Here is a 26,929-nt window from a genome sequence, read left to right on the forward strand (position 1 = left end):
GCCATAAAGGCAGTCTGGTCGCTTTAATGAACTAAAGCATTTTATGGGCAGAAATCTGCTAAAAAGCTGTCAAACGGAATATGTGAATTACGACTCGCAGCATCTTTACTTGCAGTAAAACCTGCAATTTATAGCAGTTTACTACATATTGTTAATCTCCATCAGGAAAACACAGTAAACTGCAGTGGGAAACAAGCACTCCAGAACAGAGCAGGAGAGACTGCAGGTTGTGTGGCCTAGGAATTTACTGCACAATTTATACTGTATATATATATATATATATATATATACTGCTCAAAAAAATAAAGGGAACACTTAAACAACACATCCTAGATCTGAATGAAAGAAATAATCTTATTAAATACTTTTTTCTTTACATAGTTGAATGTGCTGACAACAAAATAACACCAATTTATCTACCCATGGAGGTCTGGATTTGGAGTCACACTCAAAATTAAAGTGGAAAACCACACTACAGGCTGATCCAACTTTAAAACAAGTCAAAATGAGGCTCAGTAGTGTGTGTGGCCTCCATGTGCCTGTATGACCTCTCTACAACACCTGGGCATGCTCCTGATGAGGTGGCAGATGGTCTTCTGAGGGATCTCCTCCCAGACCTGGACTAAAGCATCCATCAACTCCTGGACAGTCTGTGGTGCAACGTGGCGTTGGTGGATGGAGCAAGACATGATGTCCCAGATGTGCTCAATTGGATTCAGGTCTGGGGAACGGGCGGGCCAGTCCATAGCATCAATGCCTTCCTCTTGCAGGAACTGCTGACACACTCCAGCCACATGAGGTCTAGCATTGTCTTGCATTAGGAGGAACCCAGGGCCAACCGCACCAGCATGTGGTCTCACAAGGGGTCTGAGGATCTCATCTCGGTACCTAATGGCAGTCAGGCTACCTCTGGCGAGCCCATGGAGGGCTGTGCGGCCCCCCAAAGAAATGCCACCCCACACCATGACTGACCCACCTCCAAACCAGTCATGCTTGAGGATGTTGCAGGCAGCAGAACGTTCTCCACGGCGTCTCCAGACTCTGTCACGTCTGTCACGTGCTCAGTGTGAACCTGCTTTCATCTGTGAAGAGCACAGGGCGCCAGTGGCGAATTTGCCAATGTTGGTGTTCTGTGGCAAATGCCAAACGTCCTGCACGGTGTTGGGCTGTAAGCACAACCCCCACCTGTGGACGTCGGGCCCTCATACCACCCTCATGGAGTCTGTTTCTGACCGTTTGAGCAGACACATGCACATTTGTGGCCTGCTGGAGGTCATTTTGCAGGGCTCTGGCAGTGCTTCTCCTGCTCCTCCTTGCACAAAGGCGGAGGTAGCGGTCCTGCTGCTGGGTTGTTGCCCTCCTACGGCCTCCTCCACGTCTCCTGATGTACTGGCCTGTCTCCTGGTAGCGCCTCCATGCTCTGGACACTACGCTGACAGACACAGCAAACCTTCTATCCACAGCTCGCATTGAGGTGCCATCCTGGATGAGCTGCACTACCTGAGCCACTTGTGTGGGTTGTAGACTCCGTCTCATGCTACCACTAGAGTGAAAGCACCGCCAGCATTCAAAAGTGACCAAACATCAGCCAGGAAGCATAGGAACTGAGAAGTGGTCTGTGGTCCCCACCTGCAGAACCACTCCTTTATTGGGGGTGTCTTGCTAATTGCCTATAATTTCCACCTGTTGTCTATTCTATTTGCACAACAGCATGTGAAATGTATTGTCAATCAGTGTTGCTTCCTAAGTGGACAGTTTCATTTCACAGAAGTGTGATTGACTTGGAGTTACATTGTGTTGTTTAAGTGTTCCCTTTATTTTTTTGAGCAGTGTATATATATATACTTTTTTTCACCTTTATTTAACCAGGTAGGCAAGTTGAGAACAAGTTCTCATTTACAATTGCGACCTGGCCAAGATAAAGCAAAGCAGTTTGACACATACAACAACACAGAGTTACACATGGAGTAAAACAAACATACAGTCAATAATACAGTAGAAAAATAAGTCTATATACAATGTGAGCAAATGAGGTGATATAAGGGAGGTAAAGGCAAACAAAGGCCATGGTGGCGAAGTACATACAGTGAGGGAAAAAAGTATTTGATACCCTGCTGATTTTGTATGTTTGCCCACTGACAAAGAAATGATCAGTCTATAATTTTAATGGTAAGTTTATTTGAACAGTGAGAGACAGAATAACAACAACAAAAAATCCAGAAAAACGCATGTCAAAAATGTTATAAATTGATTTGCATTTTAATGAGGGAAATAACTATTTGACCCCTCTGCAAAACATGACTTAGTACTTGGTGGCAAAACCCTTGTTGGCAATCACAGAGGTCAGATGTTTCTTGTAGTTGGCCACCAGGTTTGCACACATCTCAGGAGGGATTTTGTCCCACTCCTCTTTGCAGATCTTCTCCAAGTCATTAAGGTTTCGAGGCTGACGTTTGGCAACACGAACCTTCATCTCCCTCCACAGATCTTCTATGGGATTAAGGTCTGGAGACAGGCTAGGCCACTCCAGGACCTTAATGTGCTTCTTCTTGAGCCACTCCTTTGTTGCCTTGGCCGTGTGTTTTGGGTCATTGTCATGCTGGAATACCCATCCACGACCCATTTTCAATGCCATGGCTGAGGGAAGGAGGTTCTCACCCAGGATTTGACGGTACATGGCCCCATCCATCGTCCCTTTGATGCGGTGAAGTTGTCCTGTCCCCTTACCAGAAAAACACCCCCAAAGCATAATGTTTCCACCTCCATGTTTGACGGTGGGGATAGTGTTCTTGGGGTCATAGGCAGCATTACTCCTCCTCCAAACACGGCGAGTTGAGTTGATGCCAAAGAGCTCCATTTTGGTCTCATCTGACCACAACACTTTCACCCAGTTGTCCTCTGAATCATTCAGATGTTCATTGGTAAACTTCAGACGGGCATGTGTATGGGCTTTTTTGAGCAGGGAGACCTTGCAGGCGCTGCAGGATTTCAGTCCTTCACTGCGTAATGTGTTACCAATTGTTTTCTTGGTGACTATGGTCCCAGCTGCCTTGAGATCATTGACAAGATCCTCCGTGTAGTTCTGGGCTGATTCCTCACCGTTCTCATGATCCTTGCAACTCCACGAGGTGAGATCTTGCATGGAGCCCCAGTCCGAGGGAGATTGACAGTTCTTTTGTGTTTCTTCCATTTGCGAATAATCGCACCAACTGTTGTCACCTTCTCACCAAGCTGCTTGGCGATGGTCTTGTAGCCCATTCCAGCCTTGTGTAGGTCTACAATCTTGTCCCTGACATCCTTGGAGAGCTCTTTGGTCTTGGCCATGGTGGAGAGTTTGGAATCTGATTGATTGATTGCTTCTGTGGACAGGTGTCATTTATACAGATAACAAGCTGAGATTACGAGCACTCCCTTTAAGAGTGTGCTCCTAATCTCAGCTCATTACCTGTATAAAAGACACCTGGGAGCCAGAAATCTTTCTGATTGAGAGGGGCTCAAATACTTATTTCCTTCATTAAAATTCAATTCAATTTATAACATTTTTGACATGCGTTTTTCTGGATTTTTTTGTTGTTAATCTGTCTCTCACTGTTGAAATAAACCTAACATTAAAATTATAGACTGATCATTTCTTTGTCAGTGGGCAAACGTACAAAATCAGCAGGGGATCAAATTATTTTTTCCCTCACTGCATATGCTCGTAACATTGTAAATCAGCAGAGGGAGAGATATCCACTACTTCCTTTTATAAACATGTAAGGAGCATTGGCTTGTTTGCTTTGGCCTTGGCTGGGCTGGTCATGAGGAAGTGCTTCAGCCCTGTAAGAGGTCGAGTCCTAATGAAACTGGGATGGTTACCATGTTAAATCGCCCTGGGGATCCTACTGCCGGACACAGGCTGCTTCACGGGAGATTTACTGATGACTGGGCCGCACCGCGTTAAATCACAGTGACCACTTACTGTGGAGGGGACAGGAGAGGAGAGGAGCAGCTAGGGTAAGGTGAGGGAGGGAGGAGGGTGACCTGCCTGGTTAATTTCATCCATTAATAGAAGAAGAGAAGGCATTCAGATGATTTTACGATTGTGGTGTTACTGACGGACGAGGACTGTGGGTAGTGTTGTCTCAGAGCTGTTGGGAAAGACACACTTGTTGTCATAGGATATTCCAGTGGGCCCCAGTCTTGAGGGGCGGTGGGGAGTAGGGAAAATCACTTTCAGACATGATGTCTGAGAGAAGATCTATTGTCATAGAAAAGTGTACGTGTGAATTTGATGTAGTAACGAAGTCTCAAGAGAGTTCTCTCTCTCAGTCAGAGACGTAGCTCCTGATGGCAGTTGCAATAGAATCACAGTTGGTGGAATGTCACATCGGCACCATTACGAGCTCATATCAAATCATTTTGTTGCACTGATTTTTAAATCTTTAAATCTGTTTCTATCCAGTTCAAGAGGATTTAATTTGTGGAAATGCCTGTCACTATGTATAGAATAAGACTATAGTAGAGGGACTATAGTCTTGTAAACTTTCCTCAGGAGCTTGACTAATATGTTTTGTTTTAGAACCATAGGAGGGAGAGAACATTTGAGGGCTGAGCGTATGATCTAGCGCTTTCTTAAGATTCCTATTAAAGGGATACTTTAAGGGATACTACTTCCCCAGTGTCAGATGAACTTGTGGATACCATTTCTATGTCTCTGTGTCCAGTATGAAGGAAGTTAGAGGTAGTTTCGTGAGCCAAGGCTTACTAGCGTTACCGCAATGACTGGAAGTCTATGGGTATCTACTAGCATGCTAGTTAGAACTTGTGCTAATGCTGGTTAGCAACTTCCTTCAAACTGCACGCAGAGACACAAAATGGTATCCACGAGTTTATCTGACTCTAGGGAAGTTCATTGCCAAAATCCAGAAGTATCCCTTTAAGATCTTTGAAATGGCATGAATTCCAATCTATATATTTAGCAGTGTGGTATGCAATTGGGTCTGACACATCCTTTTTACTATAATTTTTTATATGGTTTGATCAAATGAAATTCTTCAATTTTTAGCCCTGAACACACCCTGGGTTTCTCTGACTGAACGATTTTTTTTGGTAATGGCAGCTAAAGCAGTGCCAATTTAACTGAAATTACTCTGTGCTTCTGTCAATGTCAAGTGAAATGACTTTTCAGATTGACTGCACCTCTTTATTTGACATCAAATGAAATAGAATGCAACCTCATTTTGGCGGTATGTAATTTAAGAGAATTGTGTTTGAGATAGTGAAAGAGCTGATTAAACAACCCAAGTGGAGCTTCCCAATTATTCCCTCTCCAATACTGTACATTGGAATCCTACTAAACGGAGATGTTTGTTGCATGCACTGTGCGTTTATGTGTGTATCATAGGCGGCTGGTGGTACCTTATACGGGAAGGACTGGGGTCATTTTAATGATATCAGCCATTATTATGAGCTGTCCACCTCTCACCAGCCTCCTGTGGTGTGTATGTGTGTTCACATTCAATCAAACTCGACCTGAGTGATCGCTGATGATGTACAAGTGCTATGGGTGTGTGTGTGTGTGTGTGTGTGCTGTCCATTTGTCTGCCATCAGGGTCTTTTGCGGTCTCATGAATAGTCTTGACCTGCATGAGGAACCCAGCCAGTGAACCTCGCCATGTCTACACAGCTTGTATTGCTTCCAAGATTAAGGTCTAAACCGGGTGCTTTCCTGTTTACAAGTCTGAGGTTAGCTTGTGAACACTTTCAGGAAAACATTTGGTCTGGGTCTGTATTTATCATGAACATAAACACTCACAAACTTCCAATCAACATTTGTTGTATTTGAAATAGGTTCTAATGATCAATTGATGGTCTTACGTGAACTTGTAAATGTTTCTAGACTGAAGAATAGTAGCCTGAATAAGGACAGGGAAATGTAACGTTTTATACAATAGTTAGTTATAACTATAGGAGGACTTTGTGAGAGAAAAAATGACAACACCTGTAAAGGAATGTAGCTTAGGTTAAACTCACACACAACGACATTCTGCTATGCTCATGATTACAATGACTCCATTTAGAGAGAGAAAAATTAATCTGAAACAGTCAAATAACTGTTCAACAAAGACACTTAATTTCTTGACCGTTCTGTAGTAACTGGAGATTGTGAGCTCTTAGAGCTCTATCCTTTTGTATTTGTGTTCTAGGAAGAAGACTGGGTTTAGTTATGGTTCGTTTCTGTTATGGTGCAACCTTGAATATGATGAATCTTACATCTAGTGACAGTGTATTGTTCAAGGCAGTAAATCAAACATTGATTGAAGGCACCATGAGTGGATTTCTTCTTGAAGTGCAGCAGGCATTTGAAAGGCTCTCAGATGCTGCTCACAGTTCAGGCATCTCACCTTCATTGATCCCATGTTGGATTCATGTTGTCTTTAAAAAAAATAATAATAATAATAATTGCTTTTATTCATTTTTAGAATCAAATAGGGAATTCAGATAATATAATGTCTCGTGAACTGAAAAAAATGCCCGCGTTTACAGCTGCTCTATGCTGAAATCACGATAATTGAAATAGGGCCTAATTGGGATGATCATGTTGATTATGATGAAGAATGCAATGACAATGACGTATAGGACTACTACTACAGAGAAAATCTACATCAATGATGTGGATGTATTCCAACTTGATGCGAAAGGTCAGTTTCTTATTGATTCATCCGTTGGGATATTTTTACTGGCAATTTGTGGAAGGAGTGAGATAGCTGTTTAAGTTCTGTTTTTGTAGCTTGCAGAATATTTGCCTGCTGCTCAAAGACATCAGACTGGTCTTTATTCGGGTCCTTGATCCCATCCATGCTACATATCCATGCATGTTTTCATTTCTGTTTTTCACTCCTTGATAGTCTAGGAAGTCAGGATCTGTGTTTTCAGTGTAATCCTAGAGCACTTCAGGACATGGATGTGGCCTTTACAGTATAACATCCTGCTTCCTGTCTGTCTGTCTGCCTCATATTTTCTTTCCCTCCCTGGACGTCTCTGTCTGAATCCAGGTCCAAAGAAAAGAAACCAAAGAACATTCATCCTGCCTTTTAACATGCTAATGAATGACTGATTGCTGAAAAAAAAAAACATCTTGTCCAATTGCAAATTACAAGTGTCATTATCCTCTATTAAGGAAGTCATTCATTTCTTAGCGGATGTCCACAGATGTAGTTACTAGGGAAACGGCATGTTGTTTCATCAAAGCCTGCTAGTCAGTGGTGGGGGCTCTAACCCCCTCTCCTCCCTCTCAAGATTGCATTACAGAGGTCTTAACTGTTCCATAATTGTCTGGTGGGACTCTCAATCCCTCATCACCCAGTGTGGGATGTGATCACACTAACAGCACTTGAGAAAGAAGAAAGGGTATAAACAATAGCTAATGGAATTTTTTTTTTTTCCAATGGAAAGTTGCTATCAGCAAGAAAAGCAGCGGCCACTTTGCATTGCATTAATCCATATGTATTAGTGAGCTTTGCTAGCCATCACCATTTATGCCCAAATTTGTATTTCACCTTATGGATGTCTTTTTTAGTTGGATTTCTATTTGAGAATATGTATCCGTCTTTGGGGCTGTCGTGGTGATGCTGTCCTTGTGTCAGGCCTGTATCGATCCCCTGCAATACGTGTGCAGTGTGAGACTGATGTGTGTTGGAGAGTGCACACAAATACACAAGCGCACAAACACACGTCTGAGACTAAGGCTGATGACTTGGCTGGACAGGTGACCCATCTAGAGGAGTGATTGAGTGCTACACCACTGGACTTTGGCATTGAGCAGATATAATGTAGCATTTAAAAGGTGCACCCTGCCACGATGATGAATACAGGCAAGTTGAAAATTAAATATTGCCGTATCAATCAATGGGCGTCTGCGTGACCCCTTTAAGATGTACTCATTTTTTACCAGACACATTAAGCATCAGGATTAAACTGTCTAACGTGGACACGGAACTCTAGGACAACCAAACAGTCTGCTGGCATATGTCAGAGCAGGGCCTTCATCACTGTTCAATAAGTTTCAACTACTATCAGGAATTAAGGTAAGACCCAGATGCAGACACGTCAAATTGACAATGGTTTAATATTCCAACAGGGGCAATCAATAGACAGGTCAATGTAGACAGGGGCCAGTAAACCAGAGGTGGGGCAACAGTACCGGACGGCAGGCAGGCTCAGGGTCAGGGTAGGCAGAGGTTAACAATCCAGAGGTGGGGCAAAGTTACAGGTCGGCAGGCAGGCTCAAGGTAGGCAGAGGTCAACAATCCAGAGGTGGGGCAAAGTTACAGGTCGGCAGGCAGGCTCAGGGTAGGCAGAGGTCAACAATCCAGAGGTGGGGCAAAGGTAGAGGTCAGCAGGCAGGCTCAGGGGCAGGCAGAGTGGTCAGGCAGGCGAGTTCAGAGTCAGGACAGGCAAGGCAAGGGTCAAAACCAGGAGGGCGAGAAAAACAAAGACTGGGAAAAGCAGGAGCTAAGAACAAAAACACTGGTTGACCTGACAAACAAAACGAATTGGCAACAGAGAACACAGGTATAAATACACACGGGATGATGGGGAAGATGGGTGACACCTGGAGGGGGGTGGAGACAATCACAAGTACAGGTGCAACCGATCAGGGTGTGAAAACTGGGAGAGCAGGGAGTCCGGAAGTAGCCTATTGTCCTGAGCCTATATGTTGTTGTATACTGTAAAAATATCTACTTGTTTCAACTAAATATTATTAAGTAACTGGTTCCACAGGCTTTTTTTTATTTACTCAACTTCTCAGTCAAAGTGTTAGCTGAACGTAGCATTTTTAGTTAGCCCAAACTTAGCTCCAACATGAGAAAACGTAAAATGATGTGTTTGCTCAAATTGTCTCATATGTTCATTTAACTAGAAATTATTATTTAGGCATCTTACCTTAAAAAAAGGCTGTGGTACACACAGTGCTTTTAGCATACAATGTTTTCAACGTACATATTTGACATACGATTACATTGTGCATCTTAATTTATAGAGTAAAAATTATTCAACCTCTCATCTGTACTCACAACCTCTTGGTTCACAGCATTCCAATCTTCCTGCTACACCCCCATGTCTGTGTCAATAACTGATTTCACCTGTATTGCTGCACTTTGCACTTCAAATTAAATCTCAGCTCTGTTAAAGGTATACTCAAGAAACAATATTTTATTGATCATAGTGATTAAGGAGTAACATTAAAAGTAATATGCCCCACCAACATACAGACAACTATACAGAAAAATATAGAATTGCTTAAATAAGTAAATCAAACCAATGATGAGAGAATAGTCTGATTAACTGATAATTGACACAGACATGGTAGTGTAGCAGGAAGCTCGAATGCCATGAACCAAGAGGTTGTGAGTTCAAATCCCTGGTGAGGACATGATTGAATAATAATTGCTGTATAAATGAACATGCACAATGTAATCATGTATGTCAAATATGTAAAATGTAAACTTTAGAGGTTAAAAGCACTCTGTGTGTGTAACCAGTTGAACAGCCTTCTGTAGGTAAGATGCCCAAATAATAATTTATATACTGAACTAAAATATAAACCCAACATGTAAAGTGTTGGTCCCATGTTTCATGAGCTGAGATAAAAGATCCCAGAAATGTTCCATAAGCACAAAAAGCTTATTTCCCTGATTTTTGGGGCACAAATTTGTTTACATCCCTGTTATTCAGCATTTGTCCTTTGTCAAGATAATCCACCCACCTGAAAGGTGTGGCAAATCAAGAATCTGATTAAACAGCATGATCATTACACAGGTGCACCTTGTGCTGGGGACAATAAAAGGCCACTCTAAAATGTGCAGTTTTGACACACAACACAATGCCTCTCAAGTTTTGAGGGAGCGTGCAATTGGCATGCTGACTGCAGGAATGTCCACCAGAGCTGTTGCCAGATAATTTAATGTTAATTTCTCTACCATAAGCCGCCTCCAATGTCATTTTAAAGAATTTGGCAGTACGTCCAACCAGCCTCACAACTGCAGACCACGTGTAACCATGCCAGCCCAGGACCTCCACATCCAACTTCTTCACCTGCGGGATCGTCTGAGAGCAGCCATCCAGACACCTGATGATACTGAGAAGTATTTATGCCTGTAATAAAGCCCTGGTGTTTGGAATAACTCATTTTGATTGGCAGGTCCTGGCTTCCCAGTGGGTGGGCCGATGCCCTTCCAGGTCCACCCATGCCTGCGCCCCTGCTCAGTCAAGTGAAATCCAAAGATTAGGGCGTAATTTATTTATTTCAATTGACTGATTTCCTTATATGAACTGCAACTCAGTAACATCATTGAAATTGTTGTATTTTGCTTTTATATTTTTGTTAAGTTTAGTTAAAAGAACATATGAGACAAATTGAGCAAACACATCGTTTTAAATTCACTGTTTTCTCAAGTCGGACCTGTTTGGGCCAATTATTTTTGTTGTTGTTATTCAGGTAACTCTTGGACCAAAAAGTTGAGCAAACAAAATAAAATGCTGTGGCACCAGTTACTTAATAATAATCTGTTGAAACAGCTACGTTTTTGGTTGCTTTTCTTTTTACAGTAATACTGTATATGTTTATTGTGTATTGGATGAAATGAAGCTTTACAATGCATTATGCAACAAGCAAGTAACGTTGCATATCAACTGAGTATTCTAAATGTGAAGCAGATGTTTCATCACAAACTAGAAATCTTTCAAGTAGATCTACAGTACTGCATGTCTTCTTTTTCCTGACATTGAGTCGGTCAGCCTTTGTAGGCCAGGCATTCATTTTGAATGAAGGGAAAAGAACCACACTTGGAAAACTGTTAGCTGATAGGCGAGAAAGATCCATCTCTTTCTAAGAATCTGGCAAACAACTCTAGCGGGAGAGTCAGCATGAAACAATAATTTGTTTTATCAACTTGAATGACGAATCAGCAGAAGCATGATATGAATGGGAGCAGCATCCACAGTAGTATTGATCGGAGGCTGGAGAGAGCACGGCGAGATAGACTGAGCCCAGCCTTGTCATCCATACTTCATATATCAAACACAGGCCCCCGATCAGAAACCCACCCTCTCCTTATTCAATAAAATACTAATGTATAATAGCAGTAGCAGGTCCCCTAGCAACATACATACTGTAGCCTGTTTGGCTTATCACTGTTGGAAATCAATAGAGCAACAGTATGTGGGACACAACTGTCTGTATGTGAACATCAATGCCTCAAATACACCTTGTGTCAGTTAAAAGGCCAGTGTAATTTAGTACCAGTATAAGGTACTTAGCCATAACCATTGACATTTAGATTATACAGTAATAATGTAAAGTATGATAATAGCTGATGATAGTCCTTTCTTATTCCGTGACTATTCCTCCCTCTGTGCCTCTGATGAGAATTTGAAATCTTGACCTCGGTACAAGCGAAGAGAAATTGCTGTCCTTTGAGAAAACCTCTAATAGAATGTAGTGGGGTCTTTCTGTATTAACCTTCCTCGTTCAGAGCTCTGTTGTATCTTCTAAGGTCCCTTTGTAAGTATCAGCCTCATGATACAGTGATTTCATGTCTCTTCAAACCTAGTCAAATGCCTTGCTTCTTTACTGATATTCACTCCTATGCTTTCAGGCAACTGCTCCGCTCTAATTACCAGCGAATAGTCCCTGCTGTGTTAAATGTTATGCTGCAAATGGAGCTAGACACTGTTTTATTAATCAGCCTGTGTTAGTGGCTGGGTGAGTGAGGGGGAAAACACCTATAGGTGGTATAAAGATTTGGACGGACTTTAACCAAGTAGTGCTTCAAGTTCCAGAGCATAGGACACAGTGTATTTTAGAGGTTGTACGCTACCATGCTCCCTGATCATTTGACTTTTAACAGTTAGGCCAGTGTTCTTAGACCTTCATCAGCTGGTGAATGTCAGTGCTATCGCGCCACAGAGTTCCTCATAGGCATCCGTAAAACTTAATTTTCTGCAGTTTTCAGATGTTCTTCACAGTTCATTTGGCCTGGACATCTGGAGGAACAGCTGGGAGCCATTTCAGAGCAATGGGCCCAGTCTTTGATACACTCAGTCAGTGTTTCCTTCCCATACAGAGCCATAACAGAACAAGGGGGCAACATGGGCTCAGCACGTGATGAGATCCCCTCCCTCCCTCCCTCCCTCTCTCTCTCTCTCTCTCTCTCTCTCTCAGAACTAAGAACACATACAGCTCCTTTTTATCTGATCCCCCATGGACAGTTGTTATTTACGTTCCCATTGAAGCTCTTCTGAACCAACAGCTCTGTAGAGTATTTCATTTGAAACCAGAAACTGTTGTCTGTTTATGTCTGTTTTCTGATGGAGGGGCAGAGAGAGATCAAACACCAGCCCTGATTGTGAAGTGACGTCTCAGCTATTCCTACCATTGCCAGATCTGTACCATTGGGGTCATATTTCTGCCATTGCTTGAAATCAACAGTTCTTTATGTATGAAGGATGCTGTCCCTCCCTCCTCTACAGGACCGTGAGCTAGGGGAGGCTGTGGGTATAAACCTGATGGACCGTGGCTCTACTCTATAATCTCATACCTGCTGAGTCTCACTCTCCTCTCTGTGAACTCTGAGTCAGACCTGTCACACCGGCCTGGGACACAACCCTCTCTTTCTCTGGGGCCTACTCACCATAGGACTCCACTCGTAGTACAGCAACAGCAGTGAAGGAAGTTACAAAAATGTTATAGAATTGGTCAGACTACCTTGTATTGTTTATATATCAGCTAGATATACAGTATGTTTAGTGTATAGTATTAAGTACCTTATGTTTCCCAATCCTCTTCCCTCAGGTCTGTTCCCAGCGGTGCTGAACCTGGCCTCTATGGCAGATATCAGCACTAACGCTACCTGTGGAGAGACAGGACCAGAGATGTACTGCAAACTGGTGGAGCACGTCCCCGGACAGCAAGTCAGGAACACCCAGTGCCGTATCTGTAACAACAACAGCGAGAGGCAATTTGGTAAATATCAGTATTATACCGTACCTACTGCATATTACAGTACACCTCTACTTTGTATTGTATCAGCATGATTCACACTGTAGGACTAGGAGTGTGGAGTACCGTATACCACATTCAGCAAGGATTTAGAGAAACCATCTGCACATTGCTCTCACCAAAGTGCATCACTGCTCCTCATCATTTATCCATTCCAAAATCAATGGGTTCAGCCTATGAAATATACATGGCCTGAGATTGCTGAGGAGGGACTTTTGAAGAGCTCTGACTTGTGGGTCTGTAAACACAGCCTGCGTTTGTGAGCATATCTCACTATCTAACAGAGGACACATCTTCCTGTGTTAATCACAACAATGTGCTGTGTGTACACAGAGAGGAGCCATGCTTCATCTTCTGACAGGCACTTTTGCTGGTAATTAAAACTCACAGCCTATCTGACTGAGAGATTCACCTAAGACAAACTGGTGTGGGTGTAAATTGTGCAAAGATACATTAAACTATAAACGGGGTGGTTCGAGCCCTGGATGCTGATTGGATGAAAGTATGACAAACATACCAAGGCTAAGGGCTGTATTCAGGCACTCCGCATTGCGTCGTACATAAGAACAGTCCTTAGCCGTGGTATATTGTCCATATACCACGCCCCCTTGGGCCTTATTGCTTAAATATACACTCAGTTTATTAGGTATATCACCCCGTTCACAATTGTTTTGTATTCCTACAGACAGTGAGTCACGTACCCATGGCTTGCTATATAAAGCAGGCAGACAGGCATCGAGGCATTCAGTTACTCTTCAATTGAACGTTAGAATGGGCAAAACGGGTGACCTGAGCGACTTTGAGCGTGGTATGATCGTCGGTGCCAAGCGCGCCGGATCCAGTATCTCAGAAACAGACGGCCTCCTGGGCTTTACACGCACGACAGTGTCTAGGGTTTACAGAGAATGGTGTAACAAACAAAAAACATCCAGTCAACGGCAGTTCTGTGGGCGAAAACAGCTTGTTGATGAGAGGTCAAAGGAGAATGGCAAGAATCATGCAAGCGAACAGGCGGGCCACAAATTGCAGGCGCAGCACAACAATGGTGTGCAGAACGGCATCTCGGAACCACAACTCGTCGGTCCTTGTCACTGATGGGCTATTGCAGCAGTCGTCCACACTGGATTCCACTCCTATCAGCTAAAAACAAGAAGAAGCGGCAACAGTGGACACACGATCACCAACACTGGACAACTGAGGAGTGGAAAAACATTGCCTGGTTAGACGAATCCCGGTTCTTGTTGTGTCATGCTGATGGCAGATTCAGGATTTGGCATTAGCAGCATGAGTCCATGGTCCCATCCTGCCTGGTGTCAACGGTACAGGCTGGTGGCGGTGGTGTAATGGTGTGGGGAATGTTTTCCTGGCACACGTTAGGTCCCTTGATACCAATTGAGCAACGTTTCTAGTCCCCAAAGAATTCTTGATGTTCTGGAGGCAAAGGGGGGGCCGACCCAGTACTAGATGAACTGGCCACTGAGTGTAATCCTGACACAGCCTTAAAGGGCCCATAGCTAATGCACTATGTAGGAGATAAGGTGCCATTTGGGGCGCATCCCAGAGCTCCATGTACCAACTGAGCAGCATATGTTAGAGTCCAGGGAGCAGGCAGCACAGATATCAGAGAGACTGATCGGCCTGAGAGCCAGACAGACAAACACAGGCCGACCTTGTTCAGTAATTAGACAAGTCTCTCAGAGAGGTCATTACTATTCACTCCCAGTAATTTGAATCAAAGCGGGAGGGTACTGTAAATGCTTTTAGCGGACAATTACCGGTGAAGAGGACTTCCTGTCTTGAAGATAAAGAGAAGAAGAAATGGTCGTCATCATTTATCTTGTCTCATCGTTCAATAATGAGTCTTTCATTTTTCTGGTAATTTCAGGTCTGACTAGAACAATCTTTTTTGTTCATTCACATTTAGCCTGTCATGGTGGGCACTCATGATATGAAATACTGTACATTCCCACCATATTAGTATGCCATTAGTTTCTTTGTTTACCAAGAGAGAGAGACAATGTTTGAGTCCATCTTTTACCCATCCACATCTTACAGCTTTGTGCCTGGTGAGCAAGTAGCCATGCAAGAATATACACATTTTAGAAGGAGATTCACAAGCCTTATAATAACATCTGTGCTTTCACCTGTTGCAAGTCTTCTGGTAATGACTGTTACAAATGTCTTGCCATTTCTGCCACTAGCCTGTACAGCAGCCAATGAATCACTTGACTTGTTCTTTAATTCCCATTGAAACCAAACCATTGTGTGGCTCCTAATCTTTGCTGAAATGTCATAGTAGTGCCCTTCAACGCGTACATGTAAGAATTAAGGTGACAGTGGTTAGCATAACTTCTAATTAGAGACAATTCTTTTGAAAGGGAAACTTGATTGTGAACCAATTGGGAATGATTTAAATGAATTATTTCTCTCATAAATGGTAGAAAAACTATTAAACTGCTTAATCAAGAGGGCAACTTTAATTATCTTTTTCTGATTAGGAAATTATGCATAACGAATAGACTGATTTTCTGATGCAGTAAATCTTAAAGTACCTTAAGATGTGTACAGTTCCAGTCTTTTCTAAGCACCACATTTGAATGTTTTTACTGTTCCTTGAAAATCACTCTTCTTGGTCGAGAGATCTTCAAACACTATACAGAGGATGACAACTCTTTGGAGGTCGATAAAGTGGTATTTAAAAGCATTTAACATTTCATTTGCAAAGATAAAGAGGTTTTGAAAGGCTGTTTCTGGCCGTACATGATAATGAGTGGGGAGTAGTTCACAGAGACAGTGGGGGGCCTCCATAAGCAACGCTTATTCATTAGCAGGCTCCTTACTGTTGCCATGGTTTCTAACTAGCCCCGAAATGTCAGAAAATAAGTAGCCTATGATTGACAGTGCTCAATCATCCGATATCCAGCAGTCACATGCAACTCATATCTCCTATCTTCAAACACTGCTTATCTCCTGAAGCATAATGCTTTGTTTAATTTCATTTTTATTCCTAGAGCGCCACCCGATTGAATATGCCATCGATGGAACTAACAGATGGTGGCAGAGCCCCAGCATTAAGAATGGCATGGACTACCATTACGTCACAGTCACTCTGGACTTACAGCAGGTAGGAGATGAGGGTGATACTAAACTAGCCTGGTCCCAGATCTGTTTGTGATGTATAGCCAACTCCTGTGTTTGTTGCCTGGCATGACAATAATCATAAGAGATGGCAAGATAGCACAAACAGATCTGGGACCAGGCTAACTGTAAACCCCATTGGAACTGTAAAGCCACTCTCAGCCAAGTCACGGTCAACAGTGTAATGCACTTGGCAGCCTGATTTGACACTTGTCTGGGGTTTCACATTCTCACACGTTTGTTTAGTCTGGTTTGGAAAGAGTGTGTGTAAATATGCTGGCTGAAGACTTGCTATGAGATATTATGTGTAACTCGTCATGTGAGATGCACAGGTGGCCTGACTTGGAAGAGGGTTGTAGTTGACCTCTGTGAAACCCCCTGGCTTGAACTGTCTGAAAATACTGTTATGGATTTCAATCTCTCAAAGGAGAGGAATTGTACTACTGCATCCTACCAGAGGAAATGTACTACTGCATCCTACCAGAGGAATTGTACTACTTCATCCTACCAGAGGAAATGTACTACTGCATCCTACCAGAGGAATTGTACTACTGCATCCTACCAGAGGAAATGTACTACTGCATCCATCAGAGGAATTGTGCTACTGCTTCCCACCAGATTAATTGTGCTACTGCATCCTACCAGAGGAATTGTGCTACTGCTTCCCACCAGATGAATTGTACTACTGCATCCTACCAGAGGAATTGTACTACTGCTTCCCACTAGAGGAATTGTACTGATGTATCTTACCAGAGGAATTGTGCTACTGCATCCTACCAGAGGAATTGTACTACTGCTTCCCACCAAAGGAATTGTACTACTGCTTCCCACCAGAGGAATTGTACTACTGCATCATACCAGAAGAATTGTACTACTGCATCCTACCAGAAGAATTGTACTACTGCATCCTACCAGAGGAATTGTACTACTGCATCCTACCAGAGGAATTGTACTACTGCATCCTACCAGAAGAATTGTACTACTGCATCCTACCAGAGGAATTGTACTACTGCATCCTACCAGAGGAATTGTGCTACTGCTTCCCACCAGAGGGAAATGTACTACTTCATCCTACATGAGGAATAGTGCTACTGCTTCCCACCAGATGAATTTTACTACTGCATCCCACCAGAGGAATTGTGCTACTGCTTCCCACCAGATTAATTGTACTACTGCATCCTACCAGAGGAATTGTGCTACTGCTTCCTACCAGATGAAATGTACTACTGCTTCCCACCAGATGAATTGTACTACTGCTTCCCACCAACATCAGTTTCGCTCCCTCTGTCAATTTCTGAAAAAGAAAAAGTTTCATACAAATCTTTTCTTGGGCACTGACACTATAGCTATTACTTTCTAAAATTGATATTTTTTTCACTTTGCTCACTTGTTCAATATAATATCTCCGTTGCAGTGAGAAGAGTGCAGCCATCCTTAGAACAATTTGAGATTAACCCTAGAGGAACCGTAGCATGAAGGTAGTTGCATTTATGCCCACAAAGCACTATTTAAATTGGCCCGTTTGAGAGGGTGTCTGGACTGCTGATTTCCTCCTTCAAGCGTGTGCTGTATCAGCATGGTATACCTGATATCTCTGACTATCAGAGCATCTGTAATGACTCCACTACTATTGACCTACAACAGGAAATGATTCAACCCAATGGAGACTCGCTGTTAATAAAGTTCAGCAGTGTGCTGGGTCTCTGTGGGTTCTGGGTTCAAGAGCTGGTCGGCGTGTGTGTGTGCGTGTGTGCGTGCGTGTGTGTGTGTGAGGGTGGAAGAGAGAGAGGAATCAGGGAAGAGGGGATCCTGAGGCTAGATTGTGATTGGTTTCGTAGGTGGTACAGTAACTCAGCTTCCTCCCAAGGCCTCGGATATGATCAAGGGTGAGCGTGAAGACGTGGCTCCGCTCCTAGAGCCTCCGCAGCTGGTGATTCATGGGAGTTTGTCCCTGACTGAGTTATTATGTTTAGGTTCAGAGGGTGGCTCTCTGTAGACCCAGGCGAAGGGTCCCGGTCTGTGTCGGTCTCTCCCTTCAAGGAAATAGAGATGCAAGCACATCTCCTTCATTAATATCAGCCTGTCATATTACACAGGAGACCAGAGCAGGGTCAATCCGGAATTAATTGACCATGTCACTCACACTGCTGAATTAAATATACAATGATACAAAGTTGGGACACTGGAATAAAAAGAAATCCAAGAGGGATGAAGGGGATCAATATATATTTTTTTTTTATCTCCTCGCTGGCTCCACAGTGAGCCCATCATTGGTTATTCAACCAGGAATACACTCTTAGGGGGAAAAAAGGTGCTATCTAGAACCTAAAAGGGTTCTTTGGCTGCACCCCTAGGAGAACCCTTTGAAGACCCCTTTATGGTTACAGGTAGAACTTATTTGGTTAAGGTAGAACCCTTTTGGGTTACATGTAGAACCCTTTCCACAGAGAGTTCTAAATGGAACCCACAAGGGTTCAACCTGGAACCAAAAGGTTTTTAACTGGAACTATAAATGGTTATCCTATGGGGACAGCCAAAGAACTCTTTAGGAACCCTTTTTTTCTAAGACTGTAAGCATCAAACCAAAGACTGAATTTGTAATAGGAACTAAAAAAAGCTATAGCTTATATTTAGTTTATTTAATGTACTGTACATAATAAACATGTGAAAGTGACCCAAATACTGTATTTGAGTGTTAAGTATGCAGACAGAGTCTCACTGAGGTCATCAAGCGTTCATAAATCATACCTTCCTGTGTTTAATTAGCGATTGAAATCTGACACCGAGAAGTGCCTAGGCAGCCATTTTTTCCCATGCTAATGGGAACTGGCCCATCACTCATCTCTATCCGGCCTGTCACTGTGGTGATGGAATTACTTTAACTACACACATTGTCCCAGCTCAAACTGTTTGGCAGATTAGGGAGTTTGGTTATAAGTAAAAATGGTATATTAATTTCTCTCTTACAACATGAACAGTAAACAATTCCCGAGATAACACATCTTGGAAATTGCTTCTTTTTTTTTTTTTCAGCAAAACCATCTGTTCGACTAATTAGATGTAATGGCATATTGAGGGTTATATACCAAGGTTATAATATTGCTATTTCACCATGAAGAACAATTAATCAGTAGTTGAATTGATGTATACTGACGCCGACAGTGAACACCCAACAAACTACAGTATTTGTATTTAGCCTTTATGGTCTTTTTAACAACAACATTTGTCACAAAGTGCTAAGCAGTAGCTTGGAAGCACAGTGGCAAGGAACAATTACCTATTAAGTTCTGTCACTCCCTCCCTCATGGTTGAGCTAGCTTTACCAATGGCCCTGTATGCAAAGTGTTCTCGCCATCAGTGCCCTTTAAAATGGAATCCTATTTGTGCTCCATTCAGGCGCATTTCCCTGGCGACCAGTCACCATGCTTGCTGTCATCTCCTGCGATAAATGAGTCTGTGCTGTTGGCGCTGTCGATGATGTGTGTGAACGTATCGTTATTGCCCGTGACATCAGTGCTCTACTTTCCCCCATCGTTATCCAGGAGCCCCTACTGGAGTGGAAATCGGAATAATGACTGACACTGATGGGAAAGGGAAAGGGGGATACCTAGTCAGTTGTACAACTGAATGTGTTCAAGTGAAATGTGTCTTCCGCATTGAACCCAACCCCTCTGTATCAGAGAGGTGCGGGGGGGGGGGCTGCCTTAATCGACATCCACGTCTTCGGGCGCCCGGGGGAACAGAGGGTTAACTGCCTTGCTCAAGGGCAGAACGACAGATTTTTACCTTGTCAGCTCGGGGATTCAATCCAGCCACCTTTCAGTTACTGGCCCAACGCACTAACCAGTAGGCTACCTGCCGGAGGGGGCTGTGTGTGTGTGTGTGCGTGCGTGCGTGTGTGTGTGTGTGTGTGTGTGTGTGTGTGTGTGTGTGTGTGTGTGTGTGTGTGTGTGTGTGTGTGTGTGTGTGTGTGTGTGTCCGTGTCCGCGTGCGTGTGTGTCCTGGCCACGTTTTGATGAGACCGAAAATTGTAAATCATTTTTTCCCAGTTTGACTGACGTGGTCCAATCAGTTATTAGTTCAATGCTCCCAAGACTTTAGCACAGACACAGAGGGGGATCTGAACAGGAGCACAAATACTATGGGAAATGAGACATCCACATAGACTTTACTACTTTGATCATGCTACATGTCTAAGTCAGAGAAAAAAACATGTTGTTCATATACAGGACATTTGAGCCTGTTTGAATTAGATTCTATATGACAGCTGATGATTAATGACATACATGACAGATACTTTAGCTTGGTATGCTATTCATAGACATGGAGGTGTTTGTCAGTGAGTGGTGCTCGACTTAGTGTGAAATATAATATGAAGCGGGTGTCAGCGACATACCGCAAGGATTATTCTCAACACTTAAGGGCACACAAAACAAGCCCACGTCATAGACCTCTGGCACCTCAGCCTCCAGTTGAGAATGACAGTGATGGGACCTGGCTTTATCTATAGCTGGAGCTCAGAGAGTTAGCCTACGTAGTTGTGGATTCAAATAAAAATGGACCTATAGATAGTGCCTATCGAATTCTCTGGAGTCATAGGCCTTATTTCAAAGTAATTAAAGAGAGTGTTTGACGGACATTCTTTATCACTTCCTGTGATACGTGGAAAATAGATGATTGAGCGTAGGTAGGTAGGTTATCTAAGTTCTGTGCTTTCATTCGGCAGAGCAATTTAAATGGTTGATGTTTACAGGTTATCTATCACTGAACCCAAGACCTGGCTATTCTATTTTGTTGTTTTCCAAGTTTAACTTTTCCTTTACTACTATACACTCTAGTGCTCTCACCTTGTCATGTACGACTTGTGCTCTACATTCATATTCTTTATAGCGACTACAGATTTTTAGGAACAGCAAATCTCTTCTGACTTTACTTTGATCAAAACAAACACAAAGAAATATGTGCAAACAAACAAATATATCCCAAATCTGCTGATTTTTATCCATGTTTAAAATTACCCAGAACTTAGAGATTAGCCAGTAGCGGCAAAGGATCACAGCAGAACAGGCGTTGACACTATTGCCACTGATGTCATTGGACTTCTAGCTCTAAACTGTCCCTGGCCTGGAATCCACACGGTCAGGTCGCGACTCCAACACTTGTGACCGTGGTTACCAGGTCACGCTCTGCCCTGCAAACACATGTCGAGCACTGAAGAGGCCTCGTTTCTCTTTCCCTCCAGACTCCACTCTACACTTTAATCATCACATTTAGGTAAACATCCCCCCTACATACCCCTTATGCTGTGTGAGGACAACATCCACCAGCCTTCCTGTCTTCCTGCTTCATGTGAATCAAGGAAACAAAGAGGCTTTGTGAGATTTCCCCTGCTACCTGGGCAGAATCCTATTGGGTTTCAGTGAAATGGATGAATGCCGGGTTGAGTGGCGTTCTCTCTATTGTAAACGTTGAAACGCTACACCGTTATCTACTGAAGATGAAAGAGGCAAACTGTGAGTCATTTTTGATGTCGAGTCATTCTCCCAGGATGGGAGACATATTAACTTGAAGAAGTCAGCGACAAAATAGCTGTGTTTTTTTTTTTTGTCAAGCAAGGTGGAATGTTGCCTTGCCCCTGTGCTCATTGTCTTTCTTGAGGAGCTGTCAAAGTGTTGCATTTACTGCTTGATGAAATTCAAATGTGGCCTTCGAGGGTATAGTACTGTAGAGGGTATGGTAACTTTATCTCTGTCCTGCTACATACAGAGACAGCCAAAGCTGATCTGCCCTCAGGTACTCCAGTGTTGAATAGCTGAAAAGACTGAAGCATGGGAATACATGTGCTGTTTCATTGGAAACTTCAAAGAAGGGACTCCATATTGTAGTGAATCTTGTACAGGAGTGGAGATTTCATAACGATAAACACCTGAGGCACAATCTTGACCCTGCTCGCTGACAGGATTCATTATTTTAGTGTCTCCGGTTTTCCTATCGAACCTCACCGATCTGACTTACCCTTGTCTATGAACGTGTCACGGTGTCTATCGAAAGTGTTTTCTTAACCTGAATATGAAACTTCTTATATTACTTTACAAGACACAAAGGGAGGACTGTCAAGATTCAGTTCATTATTGTAAGCTAAGCTCCTGAGTTATATCTGAAATATACTGCTGTAACACTCTTGTTTCTGCCCTACCAGGTGTTTCAGATAGCCTATATGATTCTGAAGGCTGCCAACTCCCCCAGGCCAGGTAACTGGGTGCTGGAGCGTTCCCTGGATGGGATGACCTTTACCCCCTGGCAGTACTATGCCATCACAGACACAGAGTGCCTCACTCGCTTCAACATCCTTCCCCGCACCGGACCGCCATCCTACACACGCGACGACGAGGTCATCTGCACCTCTTTCTACTCCAAAATCCAACCCCTGGAGAATGGAGAGGTGAGGGGTCAGGGGTCCGAGTAGGGTCACTGAAAGGTCATAGGGGTCAGCTGTGGCGTAGCAGCTACAGGGACTTGTTTCTATAGTAGATATGATTATTTGTTGAACACTTCAAACTGAAATCCAATTTCAATTAAAATGCACAACGTAAAAACTTGGATTCCATTTCACTATAATATATTAGATTCACCCATGGCCCACATGAAATAAGACCACCAGCACTTTCATTCACTTGCTTTAATGGGCAATGTATTGAAGCCATTTGCTGCTGACTTGATTGCCAGCTACAGTAGTATTTAAGTGCCCTGGTGTTTTAGTTCAATTACATGAGTCAGCTTTGAAATCACTCACCAGCTGCTCACAATCAAATGGACTTAATTAAAGTTGTGGTGAGCAGAGTTGCCCTAATAGTGGACATCTTGTTTACGAGTTAGGCATACAGTCTAGGCACATAGCACAATTTATTTCATGGTGCGCTGGTTGAAGTCAAGAAATGCTCTCTCTTTTCTGTTGCATCATCCACATCCAGCATTTTTCCATATTTGTTTTCATTGAGGATTTGGAATAAAGAAAGCCTACTTTACACAAAGAAGAAACACATATACACACACACAGAAATCAACCCACACACACTCCACAAAGGACAGCAATGCTGCCTTGATCAGTTGTGTATCGGAGCAACTCCTTTTAATTGCGAGAGCCGATTGCAGTCTGCTCTCACTGACGGTAATGAAGCAGTCCAGTCCACAGCACCACCGTTGAGCCAGTTTATACTGTATTATCACCCACATAACTCAGTTATCTAGCACCCTCCTTCTCCTCCCTCCTCCTCCTTCCTACCCCCCAGAGCCCCCCGCCCAGGCCCCCCTAGGAGCTCTTGTCAGCCGTCTCCTTTTAGGTTGTGACAGGAAGCGTACAGCATGATCATAGCGAAATCCTAATGAGTCGTAGGCGGTGTCAACACATCGCAGATCTTATATTGAAATGTCACTCTCTCTGACTTCTTCAAAAACAGCCAAGCTAACCACACCGCCTTAATTAGCAGGCAGACACGGTTAACCCTTCACAGCTGCAACCAAATTATTTTTTTACCAGGTCCGTTAATGTGTTGTCGTCTTACCTCAGCAGTGGTGTGCTCTGAATGTTGTAATGGTGCTGTTTTTTAATGGATTTTCTGTGTAGAGATTGAATTGAGTCTTTGTTAAATACAGTACTGATCAGGGGTCATTAAAGATCTCCCTTTTCCTTTATAACATACCTGGGGTCTTTTTGAATGTATTAATCAATTACTAAGAATCTGTACCATTCGGTGCTTTGTCTCAATTTGCATTCGGGGCATAGATCCACACCTCTCTGATCAATGGAAGGCCGAGCGCTGATGACCCCTCCCCGACTTTACTGAACTTCACCTCCGCACGCTACATCCGCCTGCAGTTCCAGCGAATCAGAACCCTCAACGCTGACCTCATGACCCTGGCCTTCAACGACCCCCGCGATGTTGACCCCATCGTGACCAGGCGGGTAAGAACGACCCAACATGTTGTGGACTACGCATTACCATCGCCTTCATATAGCCTCATGTATTCCATCCGTGAGCCACTGCCGTATTCATTTTTTACCCACCACGGCTATCAAAATCAGTGAAATGGCCGTGCGGCACGTTGATTACATTGCGTTCACCAGACAGATGGGTCTTAATTAAAAATGTCTATAATTAAGAAATCTGTTCCTTTCTGAGCAACATCCACCTTATCATGTGTTGACTTTGGCCTACACTATCAGTCACCCAGCGAGCTTCTGTGTGACGCATAATTACCGGACAGATTGCTGGGTTTATTTTGAGCTAGGAATTTTTCATTTATAAAATACTGCTCAATTTAGTCATAGAAAAAGGGACTTAAATGACGAAATTGTGGATGAAATTGGCTCTCACTCTCTGAGAAATAAGTGTCTTTGAATAAACTCAACTGTGATATATTTTTTGTGGAAGTAGCCAGTGTCTGGTTGTAGAAATGTTCCTCTCCATTTCTCTCCACTTGTTACTGTCTCGTATGTGTTTTTCTTCGCAGTATTACTACTCTATCAAAGACATCTCAGTTGGAGGGATGTGTATCTGCTATGGCCATGCTAAAGCCTGTCCTCTGAACAACCAGACCAAGGTATGTCAATCAACCTACAGTCTCCATCCATGGCCCCTTCTCTACATTGTGAGATACAGTGAGATAGATTTTCTCTCCCTGGGCACAGTTCATTTTCGCATTTGATTGTAACTCCAAAAGGGAAACGTGATACTCTTTGACCCGCGGCCCTCGTTTGAAGTGCGCTCCAGTTGTTTCTTGGGTGAAAAGATCTGAGTCGTCCCTTCAGTGACGATGACACTGTAACGTGGCGTAATTTCATCCGCTGTCAGAAATTCAGCTGTGAGTGTGAACACAACACGTGTGGGGAGAGCTGTGACCGCTGTTGCCCCGGATACAACCAGAAACCCTGGATGGCTGGGACATTCCTCACTCGCCACGTCTGTGAGAGTAAGATCACACAGTGATAAACACAGTACATACGACTGCCAATTTTATATTGAATTGTTTAGTATGATCCTATGTTATGTGATTTGGTTTTATCTTGCTATCTTATTCTGATGTTATGCAAACTCGATGGGAAAAAATGTCTGTAAAATTTTTCATAAAACTTATGGAACTCAACTTGAGAGACACCTGGTAAACAGCGCTAAACAATGTTTTCATACAGTTATTTTTTTCCCTTGAGGTACTGTGATAATTCCATTTGTTTACTGGAACTTTCCTTTGATTTTATTTGATGCCGTCTGCAGAGTGTAACTGCCATGGGAAATCCGAGGAGTGTTACTTCAACCAGACAGTGGCAGGCAACAAACAGAGCCTGAACTCCCAGGGGGAGTACGTGGGGGGAGGGGTGTGTGTAGGGTGCACCAGGAACACAGCCGGAGTCAACTGCCAGACCTGTGCTGATAGCTACTACAGAGCCACTGGGGTATGTACTGGTACTGTATAGTCCAGTTGACTAAGAGTGAAGCAGTGAATAATCGATAGCGATCTCACTCCGTATCTATAGCTTTGTATCGTGACTAGGGCCATGAGTTTTTCCTGGCCTGAGCAGGAAATACTCTGGGCCCTATCATGATATACTATGTTCCCAATATCAAAGATGGCTTGTCAGAGTCTCCATCTCTCCTCTTGCCTTCAGTTGAGTCCAGACGACTCCGACCCTTGTCAGCCCTGCTCCTGTGATCCAGAAGGCTCTCTGTCCCCAGCATGTGTTCCCGACCAGTCCCAGGCTGAAGGAGGTATGCTCCTCAACCTCCCTGTTCTCCCCTCTCCGCTGATCTAGCTGTCATATGTCCCCTCCACCCCCGGTCTCCCTGTTTAGTGCTAAAGCCTGCGTCTCTCCTCCTGTCTGGTCCCACAGACCTCACGGCTGGATCCTGCCACTGTAAGCAGGGTTATGGGGGACAGCAGTGTGACAGGTGTACCTTTGGCTACAGCGGCTACCCCAACTGTATCCGCTGTAACTGCAGTCTAGACGGAAGCCTAAGCAAGGATCCGTGCCTGCTGCCCTGTGTCTGCAAGGTAGGTCACGCTCTCATCCTCCTCCTCCTTGTATCTCTATCCTCCCTTCTTCCTCTCCTCCCACACCACCAGAACCAATCCATTCAGTGTCAGGGGTGGACACATCAGCGCAACGCTTCACGCCCTCGTAGGGCCAACCGCTCCGAGTGGCCTCGAGTTCTTCTCTCTTAATTGCTCCTGTCGAAAATGTGACTTATCATTTGTTGTTTCAAATTAGCCGGCTACTTCCGCCGATGCTATTGTGCACACTCATGTCTCACATATGTCATATCCTGGGAAAACTCACTCTTTCACTAGCCAATTATACTGTCTGACCGCAGGGATGTCAAGGAGAAGCGGGGAACTTTGCTCTGTTCGTCTAATTATTGAGCTGTGGGGATGATGTGCCGTCAAACATTGCATTTCTTTCTGTCTCTAGGTGAGTCAGACGCTACTGAAACTTTTCTCCAACTTAAGTGCACAGGCAGAGAAAGACAGTTGGTATCTAACGAACACATCATCACTTTCTCCAGTTAGAGAAATGGCTTCAGGAGAATGCTGGTTCAATGTAACATTTAGGATAGCTAATCACTTCTCAAGTACCTCATTTTGTTTCCCTTGATAGCATCTTGAAAGAATTTCTCATATACCTTATTATGTTTTTTTCTCGGTTATGTACTGTAGAGGTTTAAACAAAGAGGCGCTAACCGTTTCTTTCCA

At 43.5% G+C, this 26,929-nt stretch overlaps 1 protein-coding gene across 1 annotated transcript in view; it reads left to right on the forward strand.

Moving 5' to 3' along the window:
- Nucleotides 1-26,929, forward strand: part of lama2 (laminin, alpha 2) — a 149,393-nt gene that overhangs the window by 11,094 nt on the left and 111,370 nt on the right. Inside the window, 9 exon segments of the mRNA XM_014205066.2 lie at nucleotides 12,839-13,009; nucleotides 16,057-16,169; nucleotides 22,383-22,625; nucleotides 23,967-24,146; nucleotides 24,695-24,784; nucleotides 25,036-25,153; nucleotides 25,456-25,634; nucleotides 25,848-25,947; nucleotides 26,070-26,230. Of these exon segments, the coding sequence (XP_014060541.2) occupies nucleotides 12,839-13,009; nucleotides 16,057-16,169; nucleotides 22,383-22,625; nucleotides 23,967-24,146; nucleotides 24,695-24,784; nucleotides 25,036-25,153; nucleotides 25,456-25,634; nucleotides 25,848-25,947; nucleotides 26,070-26,230 (1,355 nt within the window).

Source organism: Salmo salar, chromosome ssa06, assembly GCF_905237065.1.
Source record: "Salmo salar chromosome ssa06, Ssal_v3.1, whole genome shotgun sequence".
In the NCBI taxonomy this organism is placed as follows: Eukaryota; Metazoa; Chordata; class Actinopteri; order Salmoniformes; family Salmonidae; genus Salmo; species Salmo salar.